The sequence below is a fragment of the Eschrichtius robustus genome, chromosome 4 (genome assembly GCF_028021215.1).
Source record: "Eschrichtius robustus isolate mEscRob2 chromosome 4, mEscRob2.pri, whole genome shotgun sequence".
Taxonomy (NCBI): domain Eukaryota; kingdom Metazoa; phylum Chordata; class Mammalia; order Artiodactyla; family Eschrichtiidae; genus Eschrichtius; species Eschrichtius robustus.
In genome coordinates, this window is record NC_090827.1 from 120,949,605 (window position 1) to 120,974,835 (window position 25,231).

General features: G+C 38.7%; 1 protein-coding gene across 5 annotated transcripts in view; it reads right to left on the minus strand.

The window, feature by feature from the left end:
• The window catches only part of LEF1 (lymphoid enhancer binding factor 1), a 115,912-nt gene that overhangs the window by 86,825 nt on the left and 3,856 nt on the right, over window positions 1-25,231 (minus strand). For all 5 annotated transcript variants that reach the window (XM_068542310.1, XM_068542307.1, XM_068542311.1 and 2 more), the window contains exon 3: window positions 24,803-24,936. In XM_068542310.1, coding sequence (XP_068398411.1) covers window positions 24,803-24,936 — 134 coding nt within the window. The remainder of the gene's footprint in view (window positions 1-24,802; window positions 24,937-25,231) is intronic.

Below are 25,231 nucleotides of genomic sequence, written 5' to 3' on the forward strand. Positions count from 1 at the left end.
TATTTGTAACTCAAAATATCTGAATATGGCTCTCCTTTTCACCTTTCCAAATGCTAGTGAATTACACATGGATAGACTCTGTAAAAAGAACTTAATACTGTCCTGTGGAATGTATCCAACTAACAAATACAATATGCGAAAATATAACATTCATGTAATTAAAATTTTTTCCTTTGAAAGAGATAAGCTATTTCCTTTCGTATATTAAAAAGGCTAGAAAAAAATGTGAATTATGGTTGTTTTCCTCAATTCCAAATTATGAAACCTAAGAGTTAAACAAATTATTGACCATGTATTTTCTCCCATGATTATGCAGCCCTTAGGATCATTACAACAAAACCCCTTATTATTGCATCTTCAATAGACATTCAGGCTTAGATGAGACATGCTGGACTCAACATTTCCCTCCAGAGCCTGGGCTCTACTCTGGGAATGGGTCATGAAGAAATTCAAATACCAAAAATGCATAAACAGATAATACATCTCAAAAAATTAGTAGCAAAATGCAAATAATGTTTTGAGTGCAGAACAGATGTGTTCTTTTCTAACATGAACCCAAGAACATCTAACATTAGTACCTGAATGTCACCTATGTGTTGCATTTGCATTACCTTTACACAGAGTCCCCACAGTAGTTACTACTATTACTTCCATTATACAGATAAGGAAATGAAGGATTAAAGTACTTAAAGTGGCTTGCTTAAGGTCCCACAGCCATTAAGTGGTGGAGCTGAGATTCAAGTACAGGCAATCTAATTGATCAGCTTTAACACTGTATTATATGTACATGTATATCCATATATATACACTCACACACACACAGGGGAATATGCCTGACAATTTACCTAGCATGTACATTTCTACATAAAAGGAGCTTAGGGACAGCAATCTAGTTGGAAGAAGGGATTAGAGGTTCCATCTTGAAGCATGCTTTCACTTGGCATAGGTGTTTATTCGGGGCAGTTGAGGATATTGCTGGAGATTATGGAGGCTAGCCCACCCTCACACCTCCGTCCCCCAAACCCTTGGAGCTTCTACTGCCTGTGTGACAGTAAACGCCCTGAGCTCAGAATTTAGGGCTGGGATGACAGGTTCTTCCACCTGAGCCAGAGCAGAGCTTGCTTGCTAGGGCACGGTACCTATGTGCTGCAGGTACACCCTGCCCCATTTTCCTCCTCTGTCTTCTTTCCTTCCTTGCATGTAAATGTGAAGACACTTATAACAACATCTGCTAAGTAGCCTGGAAGGATGACAAAACGGGATTAAGGATAGGAAGTGGAAGAGAGAGACTGGAGTAGAAATGCAAGCCGAACCCAGCCTGAAGGAGAGTCAGAGGACAAAGGCCTAAAAATACTGACTGCAATTTTCGACCATAGCTTAATTATAAGAAACTAGAAAGAATCTTCACTCCACTTCTTGTCTCAAGGCCTACCGCACACAACTTGTAAGCTTCAACGTATAATAAAGTACATTCATTAAATAGTTCAAAAAAAATGCAAGTCTTAGATCTGTGGAAATGGCTCTGCTATTTTTCTGCTCATTAACTCTGTACTAGGAAATAAAAGTTGCAACCCGCAGTGTGGTTGTTTTCCATTTGAGTTTATTTAATTTTCAAAACAGTGAGTCATCTGAACTATGCAAATGAAAGCTATGATGATTTTACTCAAGTGATTAACTACAGTTTATACGTAGAACAAGTTTCTTGAAATAGCAGGGCATCCAGTTCTATAAAGCCAAACTATCTTTTTCTCCCTTAAAATCTGGAGACTTATTACCCAGCAAGGGGCAAATCAGGCTCCACAGTGGTTAAGGAGATGGATACGGGTGGCTCCCTGGGCAGAAGCTCAGGTACACTACTCTGTCAGCGAGGAAGATAAAAAGAAACCAAGGGAAGGGTAAAAGTATAATCTGTGCTGCCATTTTATGAAAGACCTTTAGGGAAGCTAATGAAGGAATTGTATCTTGGGTAATTTCAGAAATGTTTACAGCTGTAAAATCAGTGAGCAAACAGGTTCACTTTTCTATAAGAATATCTAAAAATACAAGCCTTTTAAACTCTAACTTGGGTTCATAAAAATACATACTGGCTCATATATCAAAATGCTGGCCAAACTGCTTCAGATAGATAGTTAATCTCCAAAAATATCTGATGTTACCCACAAGAAACAGAGGAAAAACGCAGATTTCTTACCTCAAAAAGAATTCATGGGGGCTTTCCAGCTCTCCTTAATAAGTTGGCTTGAGGAAAGAATACACACTGTAGAGATTTGCCTTACTTTTCATATAAATCAATGGTTTTCAATAAACATTAAAAAAAACCTCTCCTCAATTTATATTCAAAATATCAAGGGATTATTGAAACCCCTAATTTGCTGTTAAAGTCTGTGGCAAGTTTTATACCTTGAGTGAAATGCAATTTAATTCCTATGTGGTTATATTTAAAAAGGGTCGGGGGCGGGTGGCGGGGAGAAGCAACGTTATTAAAGCCAATGCTCCAGGCAGCCCTGGAGCAGACTGGATCCAGTTTGAAAAGAACTGGCAACCCCAAAACTTTTTGATAAGATAAAAATTCATTGATGTTGGCTCACACAAGGCCCACTTCAACCCTGCACTTGTCCTCCGAGTTTCCTTGGCATATCTGCTCCTTTCCTCTATCTGCTTTAGCATAACTTTATTTTTCTCTTTTATCTTTCGATAACTGCACCCAGGGACCGGAGGGGATTGATTTTTTGTTTTGACTTATTGTTTGAAGATCTGTAACTCAAAGCAGCTCTCACGCCTCTGATGTCTAAGCTGGAGCGGCATAAAAGGTAAACCCGGGCCTGGGTAGCAAGCTGAGCAGCAGCAATACCATTTTATAATCAGCCATCTAGGTTTTCATCTTATTTTGCCTTCCCTCCCACCCCCTTTAGCTGGGCTAGCTGGCAAAGTGTGAGGTTACTCCTACGCCTTTGTTAGGTGACAAGAGCAAGTTAAAATAAAAATAAATGCCTCGACATCTTTGCGTGCCAGAGCTCTGAGACTAAATATACTTCTACTTAAAGCAAAAAGTTATTTCCTACCTAGAAAAAAGGCCCTGCTTTTATTCACAATGAAAGGAAACTTCAACGCATTTCAGAAGGTTGCTTTAGAAAAATAACATGTGAAAACAAGGGACGACAGAACAACTGACAAAATCATTTTCCCAAAGGGCTTAAGTTAAGATGAAAAAACATAAGGCTTTTTTGAGGCAGAGTAACAAATTCAAAACAAAAATGTTACTCTTGAACCGGAAGATGTTTAAAGACAGACTCACATTATGTCAGGTTAGAAACTTAGTTGTGTTTTCAGAGTTTGGTGTCAGCAGTATAAATTCCAAATTAGCAAATGTAATAACCCAAAGTTCTCTTTCTCTCTTCCAGTCTAATTCTCAAATTATTAGGATTATTTTTGCCTTAATTAAGCTAACTTGGCATTCACACCCTAGTATACATACACATAAATACCCACAAGAGTATCTAAGGGTCTGTTCCCTGAAGTTGTTCAGCTTGCTGAAATATGGTTACATATGCAAACATTATCTCCCAATTGTAACCTCATTTTCTGCTCTGCTGGACAGCGTGACCAGCATTTGTCATCGTGCCTCCCCCGCCCGCCACGTCACTCGTATGTCTGTAATTGTCATCGAGATGTGGCATGTCAGCAGGACTCCAGTGTTCTCTGCACCCTGTCTCCACACAGTCACTCAGGTAACAAACCCGTAATCTCGTCCTGTTTTCATGATGGTTGAATTACACATAATTGTTTCTGCACAGTGATTGATTTCTGCCTGAATAGAGACCTCTGCCTTTTTTCAATGCAAGCGAGTGGCAGCCAAGTCTCTCCATCTAGGAGGAGGCAGCAGCCTTTGAAGAGATCAAAGCCAAGGCCGCAAGCAGTTGTGCGCCCTGGGAATATGGAAAGCCTTTATGCTCTCAACCCCATTTCCAGCATCATGTTGGACTGCAGCTGCATTACATTCTGCCAGCATTCTTAATGCTTTTAGTATTGACTCTGACATCACCAATAGCTGTTTTAAAGTAACAAAAGCCGAAAGATGACTTATTTTCACAACTCTGTAATTGGAACATGCAAAGATGGGGGTGGGGAATCAAGAATGAAGGGGAGGGAAGTACATTTGCTTTTAATTTAAAGCAGCACAAAAGAAAGCCCAGCCAAAGAAAAAAAATTATATAAGTTTTCACAAATGAAAAACATGTTTTTCATATGGAAAAACCAGCAGGGGCATTTTTATAACTCAGACCACACAAAATGAACCGATGGCTAAATACACGCTTTTTCAAGCCTGAAGGGTAAGATGAAAACGATGGGGTAAGTGACTCCAATTGGGAAAGGGACTTGCACATGCACTGGGTCTGAAGACACCTGATGCAAGGTGAACCTTGCAGCTCAAGAACTGCCCCCTCCCCACTCCTTTTTCTATTACGGAGAGCTGAAATTTGCATCTGTAATACATCACAGGTTCACTCGGGAAATTGTAAATGCATAATTCCTTACTAATAAGAGAAGAAAAACAGGAAAGTCAGAGGAGCTTTTCAGTTCTGGCTCCAGATACACAGACACACAGTCTGCCATGATTACACCTTGGCATCTGAATCAAAACCGGAAGCCACCAAACAGCAGAAAAATTCTTAAGGATATGATAACCAAAACATATCAACATCAGTATCCTACTCTTTCTTAAAATCGCAAATAAGAGTGAAGGTATTTCTGATTTTTTAAAAATTAAGGCATTTTGGACACTTTCATTAAGCACACTGTGTAAATAATCCATTACTGCATGTAAAATCAACACAGAAAACAAGCAGGTCAACCATAAATCATTATACTGTATCTCCAGGGTTACGTATAGTGCTATGTATGTCCAGTAATCTCCACTTCCTAGCTACCAGAAAACCCTCTCATATTCCAGTTCCAATACTTAAATTTCTGCTTTTGAAAATATCTGCCCCAATTAATATATGTAGCTTTATAAAGAAGCTCCAAATGTAATACAGGACAAGACTTCAGGACAGAAAAAGTGGAAAAGCAGAACTTTTTAAGAACTTACAGAATTGAATGCATCTCACTTATTAAAGTCCCCTTTTCAAAAAGATTTAATATCGTTTATGTAGCTATTAATCAATGAACCATAAGTCTTTTACTTTTTCAAGTCTACGAAGTTCTAAAACTTACTGACATCGAAGAAATGCATCCTTTCATTCTGTACAAAATCTCTTAGTTCTGAAACACCAAGTAACTGGTGAACAAAAGCTGCCTTTGTGTTTCTGACAGGGTTTTGAATCAACAGGCCTGGTTGTAAGGTCCCCAACTGTAAATTTTCTCTGAAAAATTTGTCTGAAACTCTGCTGAACTGGAAAGTTCTACCTCAGTTTACTGGGTTACAGTTTTGATGCTTGTTCTATTTGGGGTTTATTTTTTGGTTTTGTTTTGGAAAAAGGAGTGCAAACTACATGAATTTAGAATTGCAACAACAAAATTCAGCAAGAAAATAGGAATAACAACATTTCAAAGTCTAGATCTTCTCTTGGAAAAACGCTGTCTTTCCTGAATTTCACCATTTTCAGAAATTGCCAGAAATAAGTTCCAGTTATTTTCTCTATGTTGCATTCCTAATAAGCTTATCACATTTTCTGTACCCCAAGGCTCCAATCTAATTTCAGATTATCAGGCAAAACCCATTTCCTTATGATTCTATCATTAGCGCTCTCCAGCAAAATAACAAGCAAAACAGCCACTGGAAGCATCCCCTGCTTCTCATGCACACCTGAGGGACAGTCAGTACAGGCTAACTGAACCCAGGCCCCCCGCTCACAACCAAGCATCCCACTCTTCCTAGACTCTTTCTGTTGAGTCCAGTACTCTTCAAGGCTCTCTTCAGAGAAAGCTGAATTTAGAATTTTAGTCACCGGGACAGGACGTGAGGTGATACAGCATGCTTTGCTCAACCACCAGCCTTGAGAGCAACACCACGGCGGCTAAGCAGAGACACGCTGAAAGCACAGGGAATGTCAGGAGCCGCGGGCTCACAGACTCCTAGGACTGCCCCTCAGCAAAACTTGCCATCATTGAGAATTGAGGTGACAACACTGTAATCATACACAGGAGACTCGTTATATAGCATAATCTATACGCTGGCCTATTTATTTTCCCCTTCAGGAAGGACTATAATCTCTTGGAGGACCTGGAGGGCTTGCATGCTGCTGACTGAAAAGAAAATACAATTGCCTCCGAGGTGAAGACACAGGAGGCGCAGGCACAGCCCACGCCTGGGGTCCCTCCAGGTGAGGCATTTTCATCCCTTCATACAAGCCTTTATTCTTAAACCCTTTAAAGAATCAGATTCCATGCTTCTCCTTTGGTAAACCATTCTAATGTTTCTTAATCCCTCCCTCTGAAGTAATTCTTCCAACCTCAATTCTTTCAACAGTTTAAGCCCGTTTTCTTTGGATATTCCTTCAGCGAAGAACAAAGCTGGTCACAAACTCATTTCTGAAGAAACAGTCTTACACTTAGGGATGATTTCAAACTGCTCTTCTGCCTTGTCCAAGTCAGCTGACCAGCTTCTTATCAGGCAGGTCCCTCTGGGGGCTAGCAGAGAGCTCTGCCATCCACAGCCACAAGAATATGTCAAGATTTGGATGGTGCCCAATTCCCAATGTGCTCGTGGAAGACTGAGAACTGTCTCAGATAGCAGAGGGGTTTCTTTTCAAGCGGTTTCATCACTTGCACACACACTGTACAGTTTCGGTTGAAAATAGCAAACACCCCAGCGCAGACATCTAATCTAGGGGAAGGAAGGCAGCCGAATTCCCACACAGCTGCTGGAGGGCAGGGCCACAAGAAGGGCACACAGGAGATAGCGCAAGGTCAGCATGAAGCGCAACCTTCAATGATGTAACTTAGCTGGGCCATAGCAGGGTCACACATGGCCTCAGCCAACAGCCCAGCGTGCAGCAAACCCAGGTGATTCTGAGCCATCTGCAAGTAACCTACACAGCAAAGAACCTACTTAACTGGACAAAAAGAGGAGTATTTTCACGAGTGTTGCAGAATCTGCCGGTCTCATAAAAAGCCCTCACAGGGAACACATAGCAGCCAGCTTGTCAGAAGTATCTTATTGGATCAAATAGGAATACAGCTTCCCTTTACTTTCTCCATCAATCTAGAGCAGTGGGCTACAATGTAGTACAGGAAGAGTACATAGCACCATCCGTTGGGGTGCAGGAAGAAAACGTTACAATGTCAATACTTATTTTTATATTAAATCACTTAAGCTTTGCAAAATATTTTTAATATACAGATTGTCACTGGGCAAACGCCCCCATTTACTCTGCATGTCAGATGGGCAAGAAGGCAAGTGGATTGAAGACAATACTAACGATGAAAACACAAGTAAACTCAAGAAAATGGCAAAGTTAACAGTTGTCCTACTTCTAATAACAACTCTTTAAGAGCCTGTCTTAGAGCTCAAATCTATGATGAGGTCTGACAAGAAGCTAACTGAAATAATTAGAAATTATTTATTTTATTTGAAATAAGAATTTGCAGCTTCCATCAATGACCATAAACAGTGCCCTAAGTGTATACTCTCATCTGAGTTACTAGATAAATGTGTAATTCAGCTATATAATTCATAAATAATTACACAATGGTCAAATGTTTTAGCTGGTAGGGATCTGCAATCAAAAATATTCTCATCACTGAGTTATAGATCTGAAATATCAACTGACTTTAACTTCCCCCCCCTCCCAAAATAGACTAAATCAACTCATTTTCTCACTGTACTAACGCTCATACCTACATCAGAGAGAGTATCCGACTTCTGGAAAGTGAGATTCAGCCATGAAGAGCCAGAGGAAAAAATGAATGAAGTAGTGATAACATGCTACAACATGAATGAACCTTAAAAATACTATGCTAAGTCAAAGAAGCAAGTCACAAAGGACCACCTATTATGATTCCATTCTTACAAAATGTCCCAAACAGGGAAATCTATTGAGACAAAAAAAAAAAAAAAAAAAAGATTAGTGGTCGCTTAGACCTGGGGTGGGGTGGTGAGGGAACAGGGAGATGGCGGGGTGACAGCTGAAGGGTACAGGGTTACTTTCTGAGGTGATGAAAATGTTCTAAAACTGACTGTGGCGATGATTCCTCACATCTATGAACACGTTAAAAACCATTAAACTATACCCTTTAAATGAGTGAACCGTATGGCACGTGAATTACATCTCAATAAAGCTATTTAAAAATAAGTAATCACTGAATAAATGCTAAATAAATGAATAAATTCCTCCTCCCCAATTAAAAAAAAAGACAAAGGAGAAAACCCTCCCGGACATGATCTCCCTGAGTCAAACTACCGTGTGACTTAATCCTTGTCCACAGGGCTACCCTGTGAATTTAAAACGACAAAATGCTTGCTTGTGAAAATGCAGCATCTGGATGACAACTGTGGGCAAGGAATTCTAGGAACATATCGGGGTGTGCGAAAAGGAGGAAAAGCAGAAATAGTTATGGGTTGGTTCCCTGAAGGCAGACCTTTATTGGTCAGCAAGTCCACCGCATGGAACTATTCAAATTAGATGTCCAGATCTCACTTGGATGGGTTAGTCTGCAATTGGGGCGCCCCCAGAGGTTACTAATGGGCAACGAGATGCCCTCCCAAAGCCAGGCAGAAGCAGTACTGGGTCCATTTTCTTTGCTTCTCAAACCATCAGACCTTGCTCTGCTCTTAGAGCAGAAACACTCCTTTGCCAAAGCACCGAGGTCAATTCTGATGCTTTGAGTGCCGATAAAACAGCTCAAGGGAAATGCAGATCTCACGCAGCTCAGCAGTCTGGCGCCCAAAAGCCCAGCGACTGTGCTTCTCAGGCCACGCAGCCACTTGTTCCCACTGTGAGACAAGAAAACCAAGGCTCGGGGGTTAGGAACCCCTTCAGAGACAAACAGCCAGTCAATGACTTGACTAACTTCTTGTCAGTATTTTTTCGCCACCACGAAATTAGCAACAACAGAACTTAAAGAAAAAATTAAAAGCCTTTTAAAATTTATTCTTCCAATCCTAAGGAAAAAAAATTAATTTTTCTGCAGGTAGCCAACTATTTTCAGACTTCACATTGCATACACATCATTGAATTCATTCATTAACTATTTAGACAACCAACAAACATAAAATAAACACCTCAGATGTCCCTGAATTACAAACTGTTTTCTCAATTGTAGACTAAATGTCAATTTTCTCTTGCTCTTTCCATCTTGGGAGGAAATATTTCTTTTTGAAAAATTTAATCTCTGACTAATTTCCCCAATTAGATACATGAGAACCCCTCAAAAATCTAGTTAATATGATCTTACATTATTTAAATTTGGCTTTAGCTTAGAATTATTCAATAAATGGTATAGAAGACATGAAAGCAAACATCCTCAGGCCTGTAATTCACAGATCTATCTTGATACCTATTCCAAGCAGGTAGTCATTCCCTGCCATGGATTTTGACCAAATATTTCCTATATGCCGTAACTAAGTAACATCATTTTCAAAGCAGTCGTTTCCTGCTGTGTTTCCAACTATCAGGAAAATTTTCATACTGTGAGTAAAGAAACAGAAACAGAGGTAAAAGTAATTTTCCCATTAGACAGCTACCAAGTGGCTGATCCTGCATTTGGGCTCAGCCATTCAAGATCCAGGGCATGTGTTCTCAGCCCTACACGACATAAGCAAATGGAAACTTGTCTACCTTCCTGAGATTCTGTTTGCCTAATTCTAATTGTGGTCAAGTCTGACAATAACTCTTAATGTGGTTACAGAGTACACAGAGCAAATGTCTCACAAGTTAAGGTTTCTGGTGGTGGTGCTAATGAAAGTGACATAGTACCAACAACTAAGCAGAGGAGGGTCTGACGCCTAGCCTTCATTCTTACCATCAATCAACTTGGCAGCGATGTTGATAAACTCGCCCCTTTAAAATGCTTTATGATGGATGTGTTAACTTACTTTAAAAATAAATAAATACAACAAAATGCTCTATAAATTATTGAGTTCTTTTCTTAAATAGTCTTAGGTTACTTACTATGCATAACTTTTCATTTTAAAAAGTATTTATTTATTAAAACAACTTTCCTGGCCCAAGCCAAACAGAACTATCTACACAAGCATTTTAGAATAACTAAACCAAATACTCTCTATCATACTTCAAATGGTCCATACTGAACTGAAAGCAGGTAAAGAAAGGCTGGCACATATAAAAACTACAGCCCTCAGGAACTGCTCAACAGGCTGCACCACTGCAGGAAGACCTGCCCACTCCTGTTCCCCGGGTCCTGCTCACTCTGTGTTCAGCCGTGGGTGTCTGCACAAGTATCCCTCCCTTCCTAAACCGTAAGCTCCTTGAGGGTGGTGACCCTGTCTTCACTGTCATGTATGTTAACAATGGGGCTCAGCACAATGACTTTCAAAATAAGTACTTTCAATGAATGTTTATGAGATGCATGATAAATCACACCTGAAATAAACATTCTTTGGTGTTTGCCTTCATTCTACCAGGAAACCTGTTTTAACCCTAAACTTGAGGGTTAATTCAGAAACTGCTACAACAACAGGTATCTTCCTCTGATAGTGAAATGAAATAAAATGTTTTTTCCTGGTTACTGTACCATCCTACAAGAGTCAAAAGAGTATCTTCTCTTCTGAAATAAATCATAAAAAATGAGCCAAGCTAATGCTGGAAAGCATTTTCTTGTCATCAAAATGGTTACTATGCTTTATATATAAAAACCTCTTATAAATCAAGAAAGGTATGATCAAGTGATTCACATAAACATAAATATGTAAAAACACATATTTAATCTGAAAGCTGCATAGACTTATTTCTATAAACTATTTAATTCTACATAACCTAAAAAAATAGATTATAAATAAATACACATTTTTAACAGGCTTTCATTTTAGCATTGTTTAAAACAGGCAAAAACAAAAAAAAAAACACCCACAATTGAGGATAAAATCAATAAACTGAAATATTCTTATAACTGGACGGTATCCAGCCATGACAATTGATGATACAGACCTTTACTTATTCACATGGAAAGATGGGCAACAACATCCTTTTAATGAAAAAGTTATAATAAAATAGTAACCTTATGAACCAACTTATAAAAGTACTTGTATTATAGGTACAGTGGAGAAAGAACATCTTAAAAAAATATATAAATGAAACCATTATATCTGAGTGATAGAAATACAGGCAGTTTTATTTTTTTCTATTCTTTAATGAGTTTTCCCCTGACTTTTTAAAAACAGTATTACTTTAAAACAACAACAAAAATTTCCTTTTGAGAGAAAGAAGATTGTTTCTAGTAATTATTTTCTTAACAAAAAAAAGTTTCTTCATTTTTTTAAGGAAACCCACTGTTGCAACTTCTCAGGAATGATCACAATTCCAGTTAATCCTAAACTAATTTCTTTTACTTAACCTAACATCATGATACCACAAAAATCACCACAAACAGCTCCTAGAAACGAAGCACAAACCACATTTTAATTGCTTATTGTGCAAAGAACACTCTTTGGCAGCAGATTTTTGCCTGTAAATACTCAGTTCTTACGGAAGGAGGAAGCAACGTCATTCACCAAAGTGATTCCAAGATTTACAAAACCTTTGGCCACACAGCTGTTTGATTAAGCTATTTAGTCCTTAAGACTTGAGGACACTGGGACCCTAGAAGTGAGCAATAGGAATTCCTATACAAATCAGACATTTATCAAAATGCGGCTGATACACCTAAGAAACAAATATTTCCTGGGAATTTTCAAGAACACATTGAGCAATCACATGGTTATGTGCTGAATGAACCAGAAGACAAATTTCAAGTATTCTTAGAGCTTGCTAATCAAGCCACCACTAAAGCTGAACCGTTTACATTGTTTAATAAAACACAAGCATAACAGACACTTTTAATCCTCAAAGTAATTTATCGACATTGACTCAGGATTATTCTTTAGGGGGTGAACCAGTTTATAAAACGGGTCCCAGTTCCTAAATTAAGGCTATCTGGCTTTGAATCCAAGTTCTACCACTTACTAAGCTTTGGAACTATAGTAATCAATATAACCTCTCTGTGCCTCAGTTTCTGGAATGGAAAGACGGGAAGACTAGGTAGTGTTCACTTCATAGTGTTACACTGAGTATTTAATAAGAAAAATGCAGGTAAAGTGAATTCATTAAATATTACATGCTAGTATATTAATACTATTCCTCTCCTCACCTATAGGCAATATGCAGTTCTGTTTTTCATAATCACACAGAGGCTTCTAATCAAGGTCCAGGCAGCTCCAGAGGTAAGTGAAGTGATTTTGTGAGGCACAAAAAATTAAATAAATTAGATAAATTATGGACCAAAATGATGTCCATAATGTAAAATGTTTGGTTGCAGATACTGGATAATTTTCTGTTTTCTTAACATAAAAGAGAAAACACAGGATAGTCCTTAAGCCAAACTCATGTATGTCTGTCCTAAAACTTGCTCCTCTTTCTAAATTCATTATTTCCACTAATACTGCCCCTTCATCATCAGGCTAGAACTTTCACCATCTTTTTTGCATCTCCCCTAATTTCCCCTCCCTTTGCTGCATCTAACTTGTAATTTGCTCTTTCTAAATTCATTATTTCCACTAATACTGCCCCCTCATCATCAGGCTAGTACTTTCACCATCTTTTTTGCATCTCCCCCGATTTCCCCTCACTTCGCTGCATCTAACTTGTTGCCTTTGAACTCTGTGTTCTCTATTAGCACCATAGCTATTACTACCAAACATAATGTTAAAGACATTTATAATTCCATGTACTATTTTATTTTATGCTTGCAAATACCATATAGATTAAGAATCATTTACATCTTCCTGATGAGAAATTCACTGATTCAACAATCATCTAGCATCTTCTGAGTACCAGTGGCAGTGACGGCAATGAAAACTGAAGTTGCAGAAAGCACCCTGCAGTGAGAGTCAAGGCCTGGTCCAAGCATGGTACCACTACTTTCTAGCTGTATATCCTGGCAAATTAACTACTTTATCTGACCAAGCATTTCTTGGTCTGGTTTTACGGTGGTCCTTAACCACTTCCACGGCCCCTATGCCTCAGTTTCTCAACCCTCCTTATGCCTCAGTCTTCTCATCTGTAAAATGGGGATACTGGGGATATCACTGGGTTATTGTGAGGATTAAATGAGCTAATATATATAAAGTGCTCAGAACAGGCCTGGCACTTACTAAATACTCAAAACTAATAGCTAATGTCTATCCCATGGATTATACTTAATGTTCAGATAATTTCTAAGCTCAATTTCAGGCCTGTGATTCTGTATTAGCTTATATTTTATTAAAGTGTCTCCATTTAAATAGATTGATATCTGGTGTTACTGCCCTAGATTAATGAATTTTTAAAATTTCTGCTCTATTTATTCCACAAATATCCGTGGAGTAACCTGCTCTATGCCAGGTAGTATAACAGGTTGTGAGCAATAGAGATGAGTAAGACAAGCTCCTTATCCTAAAGGAACTAACAGTTAGTGAGACAGACAGACACGGAGACAACCAATGATTATAAGATGTGGTAACAATTATGAAGAAGGTCCTGTGGGAACCCACAGGAGAGAGCACTTAGTCTTAACTGGTGGTGCAATCAGGAGAGCTTCATGAGGTACCATTTAGCCTGGATCTTTCAGGATGAACAAGACTGTGCTGGCAGGGAAGAGGGAGCAGGGCATTTCAGGAAGACCAAGCTATAATAACCTGAAGACAGGGATTTGGGAAAGCGTTTAGGATGCAGGCCTGGAAATGTCACTGAATTGTAAGCTGCAGGGTATGGTGGCAAGGAGGCAAGGCTTGCAAGGTGGATGATTCCAGATTGCATAAAGCTTTGAAAATAATGCCAAAGAATGTGGGTTTCATTCTGTAGTCAGTGGAGGAGGAAAACCCCTGAGGTCTGACTAGAAGTGAACAGAGTGCCAGTGGTCTCCACGAGGCATATGTTTGGTAGTAATAGCTATGGTGCTAATAGAGAACACAGAGTTCAAAGGCAACAAGTGCCAGTGGTCTCCATGAGGCATATGGAGTGCTCTCCATATTAGGCATAGCGCTGAACTGGGCTGAGTGGAGAGAAAGTAAGCTTTGGGGCCAAAGTGCCTGAGTGCTTTCTAGGTGTGCGAGTCACTTGGGATATCTAAGCTCAAGTGAGTTAAATTATTGAATGTCTACTTGATCAGTATTTTTTCAAACCTTACTGTAGGTAAGAACCGCTAAAGTACCTGGTTAAAAGTGCACATGTATGTCCTGCTTGTCGCTTCTGGTTCAGGACATCTGCAGAAGGGCCTACATATTTGCCTTTTTAATAAGAACACCAGTAAATTCAGATGCAGTTGGTCCGCCTTCCACAAACACTACTAACTAATGCAGAGTGCCGGGTACTTTCGTAAGTAGACGAGGTGGCAGTCTGTGTTGCAGGTGAAGAAATCAAGGTCCAGAGAGGAGGCAGCCGGCTGCAGCCGGTCACTGGCAGACCCCGACATCTAGATCTTCAGACCCCAAACGCAGTGCTCTGCTGCAGCTCCCGTCGTGTACGCACGCGTCTCGCCACCGCCGTCCCCGGCTCGCGGTCTGATCAGGGATTATGACTAAGGAGATAACCACGCTCTCCTTCGCCCCTCCTCCCTAGCCTGGCCAATAAAGTAGGAACTTCTGCTCTCTTGGCAGCGGCTGCAGCCTTTGTCTCTCCCACCCCCTCACTCACTTTCCACAAAGGAAAGCGACTCATCTCTGGTGATCTGGAGAAAGAACTGAGCAAGGGCGGACTGACCCTTTGTTCTCCCTCTTGGGGCCAGCTTGCCCGAGCGTGGGTTTGTTCTCGTCTCCAGTTCTATAGGAGGTAAGCTCCCTGCCCCTGTTAGGGAGGCCTGTGACTTAGTGGTGTGTTTCATCTGGGGAAGTCAAAGGAAGTCCAAATTCGTGTCACGGTTCAAGCCATGTTCTCCAATCCAGCCTTATTAATAATGAAGCTGATATTCTGCTCCCCATCTGTCCAGCTTCTTGTCTGTCGCTGGACTGATTCTTGACTGGGAGAAGGCATGAAAGTGATCAGCCTCCAAACACCAACCATAACCAAATATGAATGTAGTCAAGTGATACTTTTAAATACTGACTTCAAATAAATGTTTTTTTAAGGTTAAACTGCAATGTTGGGTTAACCCCAAATTAAAAAGGTGCATTGCCTTTGACTCTACAATTCCACTTCTAGCAATTCATTCCAAAGAAATAGAATTTGTGCAAAGACGTAGTTAGAAAATATGCATTGCATCACAATGTTGCTTAAGATAGAGGGAAAAAAAGTGACACCACCTAAATGTCTTACCAACAAAACTGATTAAATAAATTAGGCAATAAATCAGGCATCATTAAAAATGATGTTACAGAAGATATCCACTGTATATTGGTGGGGAAAAAAGCAAGTACAAAATGGCGTATTATGTTTCCATTACCATGAATGTATAACATATACTTACGTATGTTTATGTGTATTTCTAAATGGGCACAGGAAGAGGTCTAAAATGCTGCATGGTGAGTTTTGAGAGTGATCACCTCTGACGGCAGGATCCTAGGAATTTAATATTTGTTATTCCTTTTGCTCATCTGAGTTTTCTAGTGTACTGCTTTTTAAATGAAAGTATCTTCTTTTTATTTTCATAAAAAATAGCTAAGCATTGCTGAAAAGAAGTTGCCAACAAAATCTTCAAAATAATAATTTTTTGCTTTACATTTAATCAACATTATGATTCATGTAATAAGTGTTTTATGTTCTGAAAGGCAAATATGGTTATTTTTTATGAAAATAAACAAGTCTTCAGACCTTAAGAAGGGAAGGGCAGTGACTCTATCACTTACTAAATTGAAGCAGGTTACTGCTGCCCCTGAGGATGGGCCCTTATCTTCAGCATGGAGATGACTACACCCAACCACAGTTTCCATTCGGGTAAATTGCCTAGCACAGTACCTGGCACATGATAGTAGTTAAAAAAGAAAAATAAAAAAGTTAATCGTTTTCCCTTTCAAAAGAATTTCTTGAGTTTTAATTTTAAACTTTTAACATATACCAAAAAAAAAAAAAAAGAAAAAGAGTAAAAACCAATTCAAGCAATGTCTGGGAGACTTGATTCTTTTCCTAACCCTGCCAGATACTTAACTGATTAACCCATTTGTAGTAAACGGTAAACATTTTTTACTTTGGTACTCCTGGTTTTGTTTCAGACTTTAAAAAAATCGAAGTGTTGGGGTCTAAGACAATGTTTAACACACTTGAGATAAGACCACAATACCTTTTTCCTTTGGTCCAAGTCATATGAACTAGTGTGCCAAGATGATACGTGTTCATAATTATTACAAGGTATAAATACATGATGTTTAAAACTGAAGAAGTCTACCAAGAAAGCTAACTCCACACTGAAATATATTTAACATTCACTGAGTTTTACTGAAAGAAAAAGATAAGCCTTGAAAGGATGAAAGCTGTAATTTTCCAACGAGACTAGAAAAACACTGATTTCTCCTTGCTGCCTGGCCAACATATATATCCCCTTGGACCTGAGTTTTTTTAGGTGCCACGAAAGCTCGAAAGACTTAAGTCAGAAGAAAATTCGAAGGGGGAAAAAAATAACTCTCCTGTCATCCTCTACATTCACGAGGCTCTTAAATCTCCTCTCTATATAATGTTTGCAGTGGGGAAAAGAAACCCAGCTCCTAAAGGATTAAGGAAAAAAAAAGTTTCCTAAATAAAAATCAATTATTACCCCCATCCAAGGAGTTAGGAGTTATCTGGCAATTTCATATCAAATATTAGAAGGATATGAGATTTTTAAACAAATCTTAAACTTAGAAATCCGTTCCCTCACACATCTCATTCCCTTAGTAGAAGAAAATCAGGTGCTCTCCTAACAACTGCGAGAGAGAGAAGAGCCCAAGAGAAGAAAGCTGTCTCTGTAAAGAATATAATGACAGTTCCCAAAACTTTTATTTATGCTAATATTTTCTAAAGGTTAATGTAAGGCCTTGACCCAGAGTCCAATTTCCAGGCCTGTGTGGTGCCATGGTAAGAACCAAAAATTTCTCCCCTTTCTCAGGAGCTTCCTGGATACAGCCAAACACCTCTTGTGGCAGAATTCCTACCAGGTGGGGATGAGGGCTTATACCATCTGAGACTTGTGCTTTGCTCCCATAGCTAAAAAACTGAATGCTTTCACAGGCTTTGTGCCATCTGAATTGTACATCACCATATAAGGTAGGCAACCAGATATTAATATGCCTCATAATGAACAAGGAAACAAACTCTGATAGAGGTTAAATACCTTCCCAAGGCTTTGGGGGAGAGTGATGGACGTGGGTCTAGACCCCAGACCTTTTGCTATCTTGCCTAGGACTTCCCTCCTCCACAGGCGCAGCCTTCACAGCAGACTCTACCTCTGCCTGATACAGACTCAAAAGTTTTGCTCTCCACATTGCTGAAGAATATAATCAATTTACAACACACACTGGCCTAGAAGAGTCAGCGCTGATGCTACCATACGTATTTAAAAAGAACATGCAGAGTTTTTTAATATCTCAAAATACCTCAAGTGTTACTGAAAAAAGAAATGTCCTTTCTATCTGGGAAAGAATAAAAATGAATTGAGAAGCATTAACCGCACGATACAGAAACAGAATTGAAGATGGTTTTCTTCTTTATTACTTTATTTCCATCTCAAGCACCCTTCTGAAAAAAGCGTTTCTATCACCTCTTCTTCTTCAATCAGGTTTCTAGGACATAAGTAAAAGATAAGTACTTCTTATGATCAGTCCTCAAATGAGGACCAAGTCCCATTCTTTTTCACTCTAGCAGCAAGCTCTCCAGCTGACTGTTTTCAGCTGTTACTTGGAAACAACATTCTGAAGGAGTGACTCTGACTTCCTCATTAAAGACAATGGTCTAATGCTCTTTTTTTTTTTTCCACTGAAGCAACAAATCAGAGAAAAAGTAAAATAATAAAATACTAAGGATTTATTTAGCAGACACTTTCAGATTTTGCTTTTCATATAGCATTTGGTTGAATAAAGACAGATCCTTTGGAAATATCCCCCAAAATACATGAAAAATTTCTGGTACATTATTTATTCAGCAAATCTACTTAAGTGTCTATCCCGTGCCAGGCTACTCATAACATATAACTCTCTCATAATTCATCAGTCGTCCCTGATCAACTGATCAGATGATCAACTATCATTCACAGTTAATATAGGCTTTATTGCAAAAGTTTTCAGGATTTAAAAAAAAAATAAAAGGATTTATAAAAATATCTTTGTGTGTCAGCTTTTAACAGTTTTGGTAACTGTTTCATTCAGAAGCTGACAATAATAAAAGAAAATTAAAACTACACTAGAGCCATTCCCCTTTTTATATTATCGTACCTTCCCTTTGTCCACCCCTCATTCCACCTTTCTCTATATTGAGTAAAGTAGTAACAGGCTTCCTTTTTAAAGCGAACATAACATCAACAATAAATTGCTATGACTAAGATCAAAACTTGATTCTGCAGAACTGTCACCAAGTTCCATACAGTATTATTCGTGGGCATAGCTAGAAACAATGGTCAATAATCAAAAGGTTTTTTTAGAGTCTACTTGCCTCCGGTTGGCTGCAAAAATACAATACATTTCTAGACCCTCTGTGATGCAACATCTCTGCCAGTCATATTTCTCCTACAGACGGGGGGAAAGAGGACAGGTAACCTAAACTCTTGTTCGCGCTGTAATGCCCTTGCAATTTTCCCTGTACGGACTGAAGGCAAGCAAGTAACATTCTTCAGTGAGCTTTATACTGATCTACATATAGCAAGTGGATAATTTCAGCAGGTTTACAGATTTGGCTAGAATGGGTATTGTGTATAAATGTACTGCTTTACAGAGACTTTACAGTCCTCTGAACAGCCTCTGATAATAGTCTGCAAATAGTCCCAGCTAGACTGGCTAGATTATCAGAATCTGGGAGTTAGCAATCCCCTGTTCCCTATCCATCCTCTGCTAAACTCCTGACTCTCCTTTTTGGTGCATTCAGTCTCTCCCTTTCCTCATCTTTGTTGTTGGTCTCTAGGGCGTTTTCTGGCTTTGTGCCTCCAAATCTTATAGACTGATCATTTATATGCTTAAAGTGACTTAAAAGCTTATAGCAGAGTCTACAGTTCCTATAGGAACTTCACGAGGTCACAATTAATATTTAAAAAGTGATCATCAATCTAAAATATATTTTAAAAATTATTTAAATAAAGTCCAATGGCTGCCTTTTCCAAATGAGTAAGGACCTGCTGGGACAGTACAAAGCAGTACTAAGTCCCTTGATTGCTACAGTATTAGCTTTCTACAGACTGGCTCAGTTTGGCATAATGACTTAAGTAATAACTTTAAAGATACAAATTTTAAATGAATATCCTCTTTTTAAAAAACTTCAGTCCCATGACAGTGGCACCTATATAATGCTGAGTTCTACCTTTGCCTGGGAATAAAACATACGTGCTTTTCTGCTGGCCCATGGACAGTGCTGGCATATTTTCTCTTTAAACTTCAAGTTTGTCTTGAAATCACAGGGAAACCAGTTTTATAAAATTCCAATTATGTCTATAACATGTAAACGAGGAACAAGGGGAGTCAGAGAGGAATGGAATGATCTAATTGCTTAAAAAAATGTCAGTCACATAAACCAAAAACAGTTCTGCCTAAAGAACTAACAGGATTAGTTAAAAACAAAACAAGGCTCAAAAAGTTGTAAAAATTTCTCAGTTGATATTGTGGAAGAATACCTGTGAGGTAACAAGTTCAAGTCCAGATAGACCCATTTATGAGGCCCTTACTCTGTCCTGTTGGAATTACACAAGTCAGTCTGCAAGACAGAAATGGATCAAAATAGTTGGGTTGATGAGAGCAGGTCCAGGACCTGTATGGGGGCAGGGGAAGGGGGTATTTCAAAGAGCAAGATTTTCTGCAGGTTGGCTTAATGGTCTTGTTTTAGTGAAACTGGGTTGTTCTCATGTCTTTACGAATGAACAAGAAATTTCTAGGGTCATTTCGAAAAAATCTATCTGACTAAGGATCACACTTCTGCAGTACCAGTCATGCAAGGGCAATATTAGCTCCTGAAGGGTCACATGTAGCATGGCTCCCAGGACACTTGAATTAGCATGCCATTCGGTCATAAGATTTCTAAATTATCTGAAGGGGGAATGGCAATCACTCCCAGTTCTCCTGACTGTGGTCCTTTCCCAACTTTGTAGCAGTACAATTAAGATGAATCAAACAAGGATTTCCCTGGCAGTCCAGTGGTTAACACTCTGCACTCCCAATTCAAGGGGTGCAGGTTCGATCCCTGGTTGGGGAAGTAAGATTCCACATGCCACGTGGCGTGGCAAAAAATAAATAAGATGAATCAGACAGAAGAGTCTGGGGCCCTGAGGAACTTTCCCACACATTCTCCTGACATCACATTCAAATCTGAGATAGAATATACTTTCTAAAACTTAACTTCTCCTGAACTTGAGGTAAAAGGAAAATTTAATATACTTAGCTTCAAAAAGTACACAGCTCAGATTAGAAAATTTTAAATAATTTATTGGTAAGTCAAATGAAGTAGCTCCTTGCAGTAAAGTGAAAAGACACTTAAAATCTTTGCTCAAAACATAAGCCATAGTCTCCCTGTACCCTTGAATTAATAAGCCATAGTCTCCCTACTGATTATTGTTTCTGTGATTATTTTCAAAGCCAAGCAGCAGTGTGATGGACAGCTGGATAAGTGTAAGCTTACTGATTAGACATGTTCACCTAGTTCCTTAATTCCAGATGTGAACAATGGTAAAAATCTAATTTTAACTGTAAGCAAATACAAACATGGGAGGTTAAGACAAAGTTATAATAGGTAAATTCTGTTCATCAAAAATCAAAATGTTGATTCCCTTCAGGTAAAAACCATACCAATAGAACTGAGTTGCTCAAGATAACAACAACAACAAAAAAAAAACCCTGAAACATTTTAATAGCAATGTCTACTAAAAATAAGAAAGGAAGATGAAATTCAAACACAAACACCTTCCTTTCCCACCTAAAAATCCATCCTCAGGAAGATCACAAAGAAACAAACAGTGCAGTCAACAGCACTCTCCTGACCAGGTGTTACTGTGGTTGGTGTGACCCGAGCTGCAACGTTTGCTGGCGCTTCCTGAGCTAAGTCTGCTGCTTTTCCCTTGAGCAGCTGAAGAGAAATGAGATGTTTCTCTTCAGAGAGAGGTGTTAAACATTTGGGTTGCATGAGGGACAAATGGAAGTTTGACACCTAAGATGAATAACCACAGTGCATGAGGCCAATGGGAACTTTCACTATGTAAAGCCAGCCAAGCTCACTGTCACACAGTATTCAGGCACACAAGTGCCAGGACCCAGCGCAGGAGGCAACGAACTATTTTTTCCTTTTACTACGTTACCACTGGCCTCCAGGGATTTTCATAAGTAAGACTCAGAGAAAGAAAGTCTTCGGAGTATGCTTTTAATAAAGTCTCCAGGGCCCTTGCTCTGAAATATTTAAAAGGCTTCTGCAGCTTCTCACACTCGATGAAGACGACCACCTCAAGCCAAGGCTTACTGTGCTTTAAGAACTCATGACACCAAAAGTGTCATTATTACAGGTGCTTTCTTGCTAGGCCCAGTTTATCTGAACCAAGAAGTCTTGTTTAAAATTCTATGAAACACCCATTCCCAAGATTTCTGGTATAGACACACCTCTAAGAATTTCTGTTCTAGAAGGATGTAATTAGCCAATTAAAATTTCCCTTCAGATGGAAAAAAAGAAAAAGCTTGATTGGCAAAGGTGGTTCTCCTGTGTAGGTAATACTATATTTAGGTCATGGGTAAAAGCTGTGCGAGCATACGTATGTCAGTGTTTGCCTAAAAAAGAGCAGACACATATAGAATTGTTAAAATGAGCCACCAGCAGAAACATTTCTGTGCGTGCCAGTTGGATCGTCTGCAGTTACATGTGAACAGAAGATTCTGTGTGGGAAAGGGCTGGTCAGGGCCCTCCCTCTCCGCCAGATGTTTTTCTAATCCTAACACCTGAGGGCAGCAGATACAGTAAACAAGCAGTTGTTTGTAATGCGAATCCAAGTAACAGGGCTGACTTGGGACTGCTCCCAGGCAAAGCCCAAACCCAAATGGTCACCCTGCTCCTGACACCCTAGATGCAAACCTATCACTGTGGATGTCAGTTGCACAAACACTCAGTCTTGCTAAGGACAGAGTTAAAGAGCAAGAGGCAGAAGTGTGGTTAGAGGTGAAGAGGAGGGGCTGCCTTCCGGGTTAAAGTGTTTTGGGTCTCAGCTACACTAAAAACAGCTGTTAATTATTAAAAACCAAAGATTTCAACTCACTTCGGTCAGACCCTAAACGAAAAAAATTGAACATTGTCTTGTGGTTAAAACTGAAAAGCTTCTCGAATTGTGCAAACTGCAGAATATCGCAAGAAAACGTGCCTAAAATAAATGTGTTCTAAAATGTAACAAAATAAAGCAAAGCAGCAGAGAGGAGGGTAAGGTAACTGTTTCCTGGCCACACCCCTTTCCTCCACTCTACACCCACCAACATTTATTCTGGCCACAAATCTTTCCTAAACAATGAATGACGGTTCAATTCACTGACCTCAGAATTTTAATACATACACTAACAATAAATACTTTCCATTCTAACAATTTAAAATGATTAGTATACTGAGGGGGTAGGAGAAAAGGCTAGAGAGACCTAAGGCAGAAAATGCTGGTTTAAAGAGGAAGCGAAGCTTAATTTTCAATATTCTTAGGAATAATTTATAAATATCAATAGACTTTTTAAAAATTATTGTTTTGAAAGGAGAAGTGGCTAAACTAAAGAATAAATTCCACAAATACTTATTAAGCATTAACTGTGTGCACAGCCTAAAAGTATAAGAGTATTTTAGTAGCTATTTTCTATTGTTACCAAGTCAGAGACTATAATTTGATTTGTCGGAAAGATTATTTGTTGTTCTAAAAAGCCTTCAGCAGAAATCTTCAATTATTCCTTATCTAAAACATAATCTCCTCCCCCCCCCTCCAAAACATCAACAAAAGAAAAACAGCCCAACTTTAAAATATCTGAATGTACGCATATTTAATTCAACAATATAAAGTCTCCTACAAATTTTAAGACTCGGAAGCATTTATTTGGGTAGTCTCTAAATGTTAAAAACCATATTTGCTTTTATTAGTTCATTCACTTTTTAGATAAGAGATTTATATGTACCTAACACACATTTCTATCATTAAATATTAGAAAAGCCTTTTAAAATGTGAAATCACTCTTTCCTATAAGAACCATCACAAGATTTCCAAGATCTCCATTTTAGCTGCTATATGCAAATTAGAAAAATCTTATTCCCTACTTAAAAGGTCAAGTATCTTTTTGGAACTTGTGGGAAAAAATTATAACTTCTAAATCACAGTGCCCGCATAAAGTGGTTATATTTCATAGACCTATCGCTTCAATAGTTGAGGGCCACAGATAATCAAGATAACCATAAATACTCTTGTTTGTTGATGACTGATTAGGAGGTATTCCTCTCTCCTACTCTGTAGTATCTCATGGCTCCCAGATTCTGTCCACTGAGGTATCAATGATAGTACTTGCCCCCAGATGTCTGTGACTGATTTTTTTTTTTTTTCACTTGGTGAAAGCACTGGGCTAATAAGGCAAAGACTACAGGTTCCATTTTATAATCCTAGATTTGACTTGCGGGAGGGCCAGTTAGACTGAAACCCTCATCCCCAACACCCAAATATACATGTTTTTCATTGGGGTTTGGGTGGTTGAGGGAGAGTGAGGGCAGAAAGAAGGTATATATATTGATGGAGCAATAAAAACCCATCACTACCTACAAAGAGACGAATCTCAGGGAGAACTCCATCACCAGCACATTTCACATTCATGTACTACAGAGGTAACCCTTTACATGTTTTCTTACTATATAAATGAGGTTTCCATGTTATGCATAATGTGTAAAGCAGCTATAACGCCACTGGATTTTTAAAACTTGAAAGTTAACTGAACCCGGAGATAAAAAAGAACAATTTTCATTAGAGTTATCTTCAAGTGATACTTTCTTAACAATTGACAATAATGCAAAAATAGCTCATTCCTCCCCACCCCCAAACTGATTTTAAAGAAACATTAGCTAATACAATAAAATGAGACACTGTTTTAAAAGCTGAAGTAACATTTCCAGTATTCAGCTCCAAATAAGCCAAAGGAGTTCTGATTCTACATAGCTTATGGGCAATGAAAGGCATACAGCACTTAGTTAATTGAAAGATTAAATCAATTTCTCTCATCAGAGTAGAAAGCACAATACTCATAAAATCATGAATTTGCTGATTTAAATTCACTGATTTCATGATCGCTCGTGATCTGTTTTTTGTTATCTTAACCAATAAACCAAAAGCTAGAATTCCAAGTGCAAAACATCAAAAGTAGCAATACTATGAGGCAGCCATTCCTCATAGCAGGTCTTATTTAGCAACGACTGGTCATACATAATGAAAGCATTTCCAGTGTCTTTAAAAAAACAAACATTTTGCCAAAATACAAATTAATTTACACTTCTGAAATAATCTGCAACATCAGCACGTTACTCACTGTTCTCGGGATGGGTGGAGAAAGAGATCCATTTGACATGTATGGGTCATTATTCATATTTGGCATCATTATGTACCCGGAATAACTCGAGTAAGAGGGTCCCTTGTTGTAGAGTCCTCCATCTGGATGCTTTCCTGAGAGAATGCAAAGAACAATCATATGTGTTTTGACTTCCTTTTTATATCACTGTATTTTTCATTGAAAAGTTAATAGTACTACTACAAATCAGACCTTACATAAAAGATTTGTTTACGAAGTATTGTAACTGGATTATTATGCTCTACTTTAGATTGACAGTATTTATTCTCTTAAATGGCTTAGCAGTGAACCAGATGTTTTAAAAACATGTGGTTCAATTTATTGCCACTACTGACTGGTTTTTTACTGGTGTTTTTACAAAAATAAGTGTTATCCATCTAGCTTAATTTG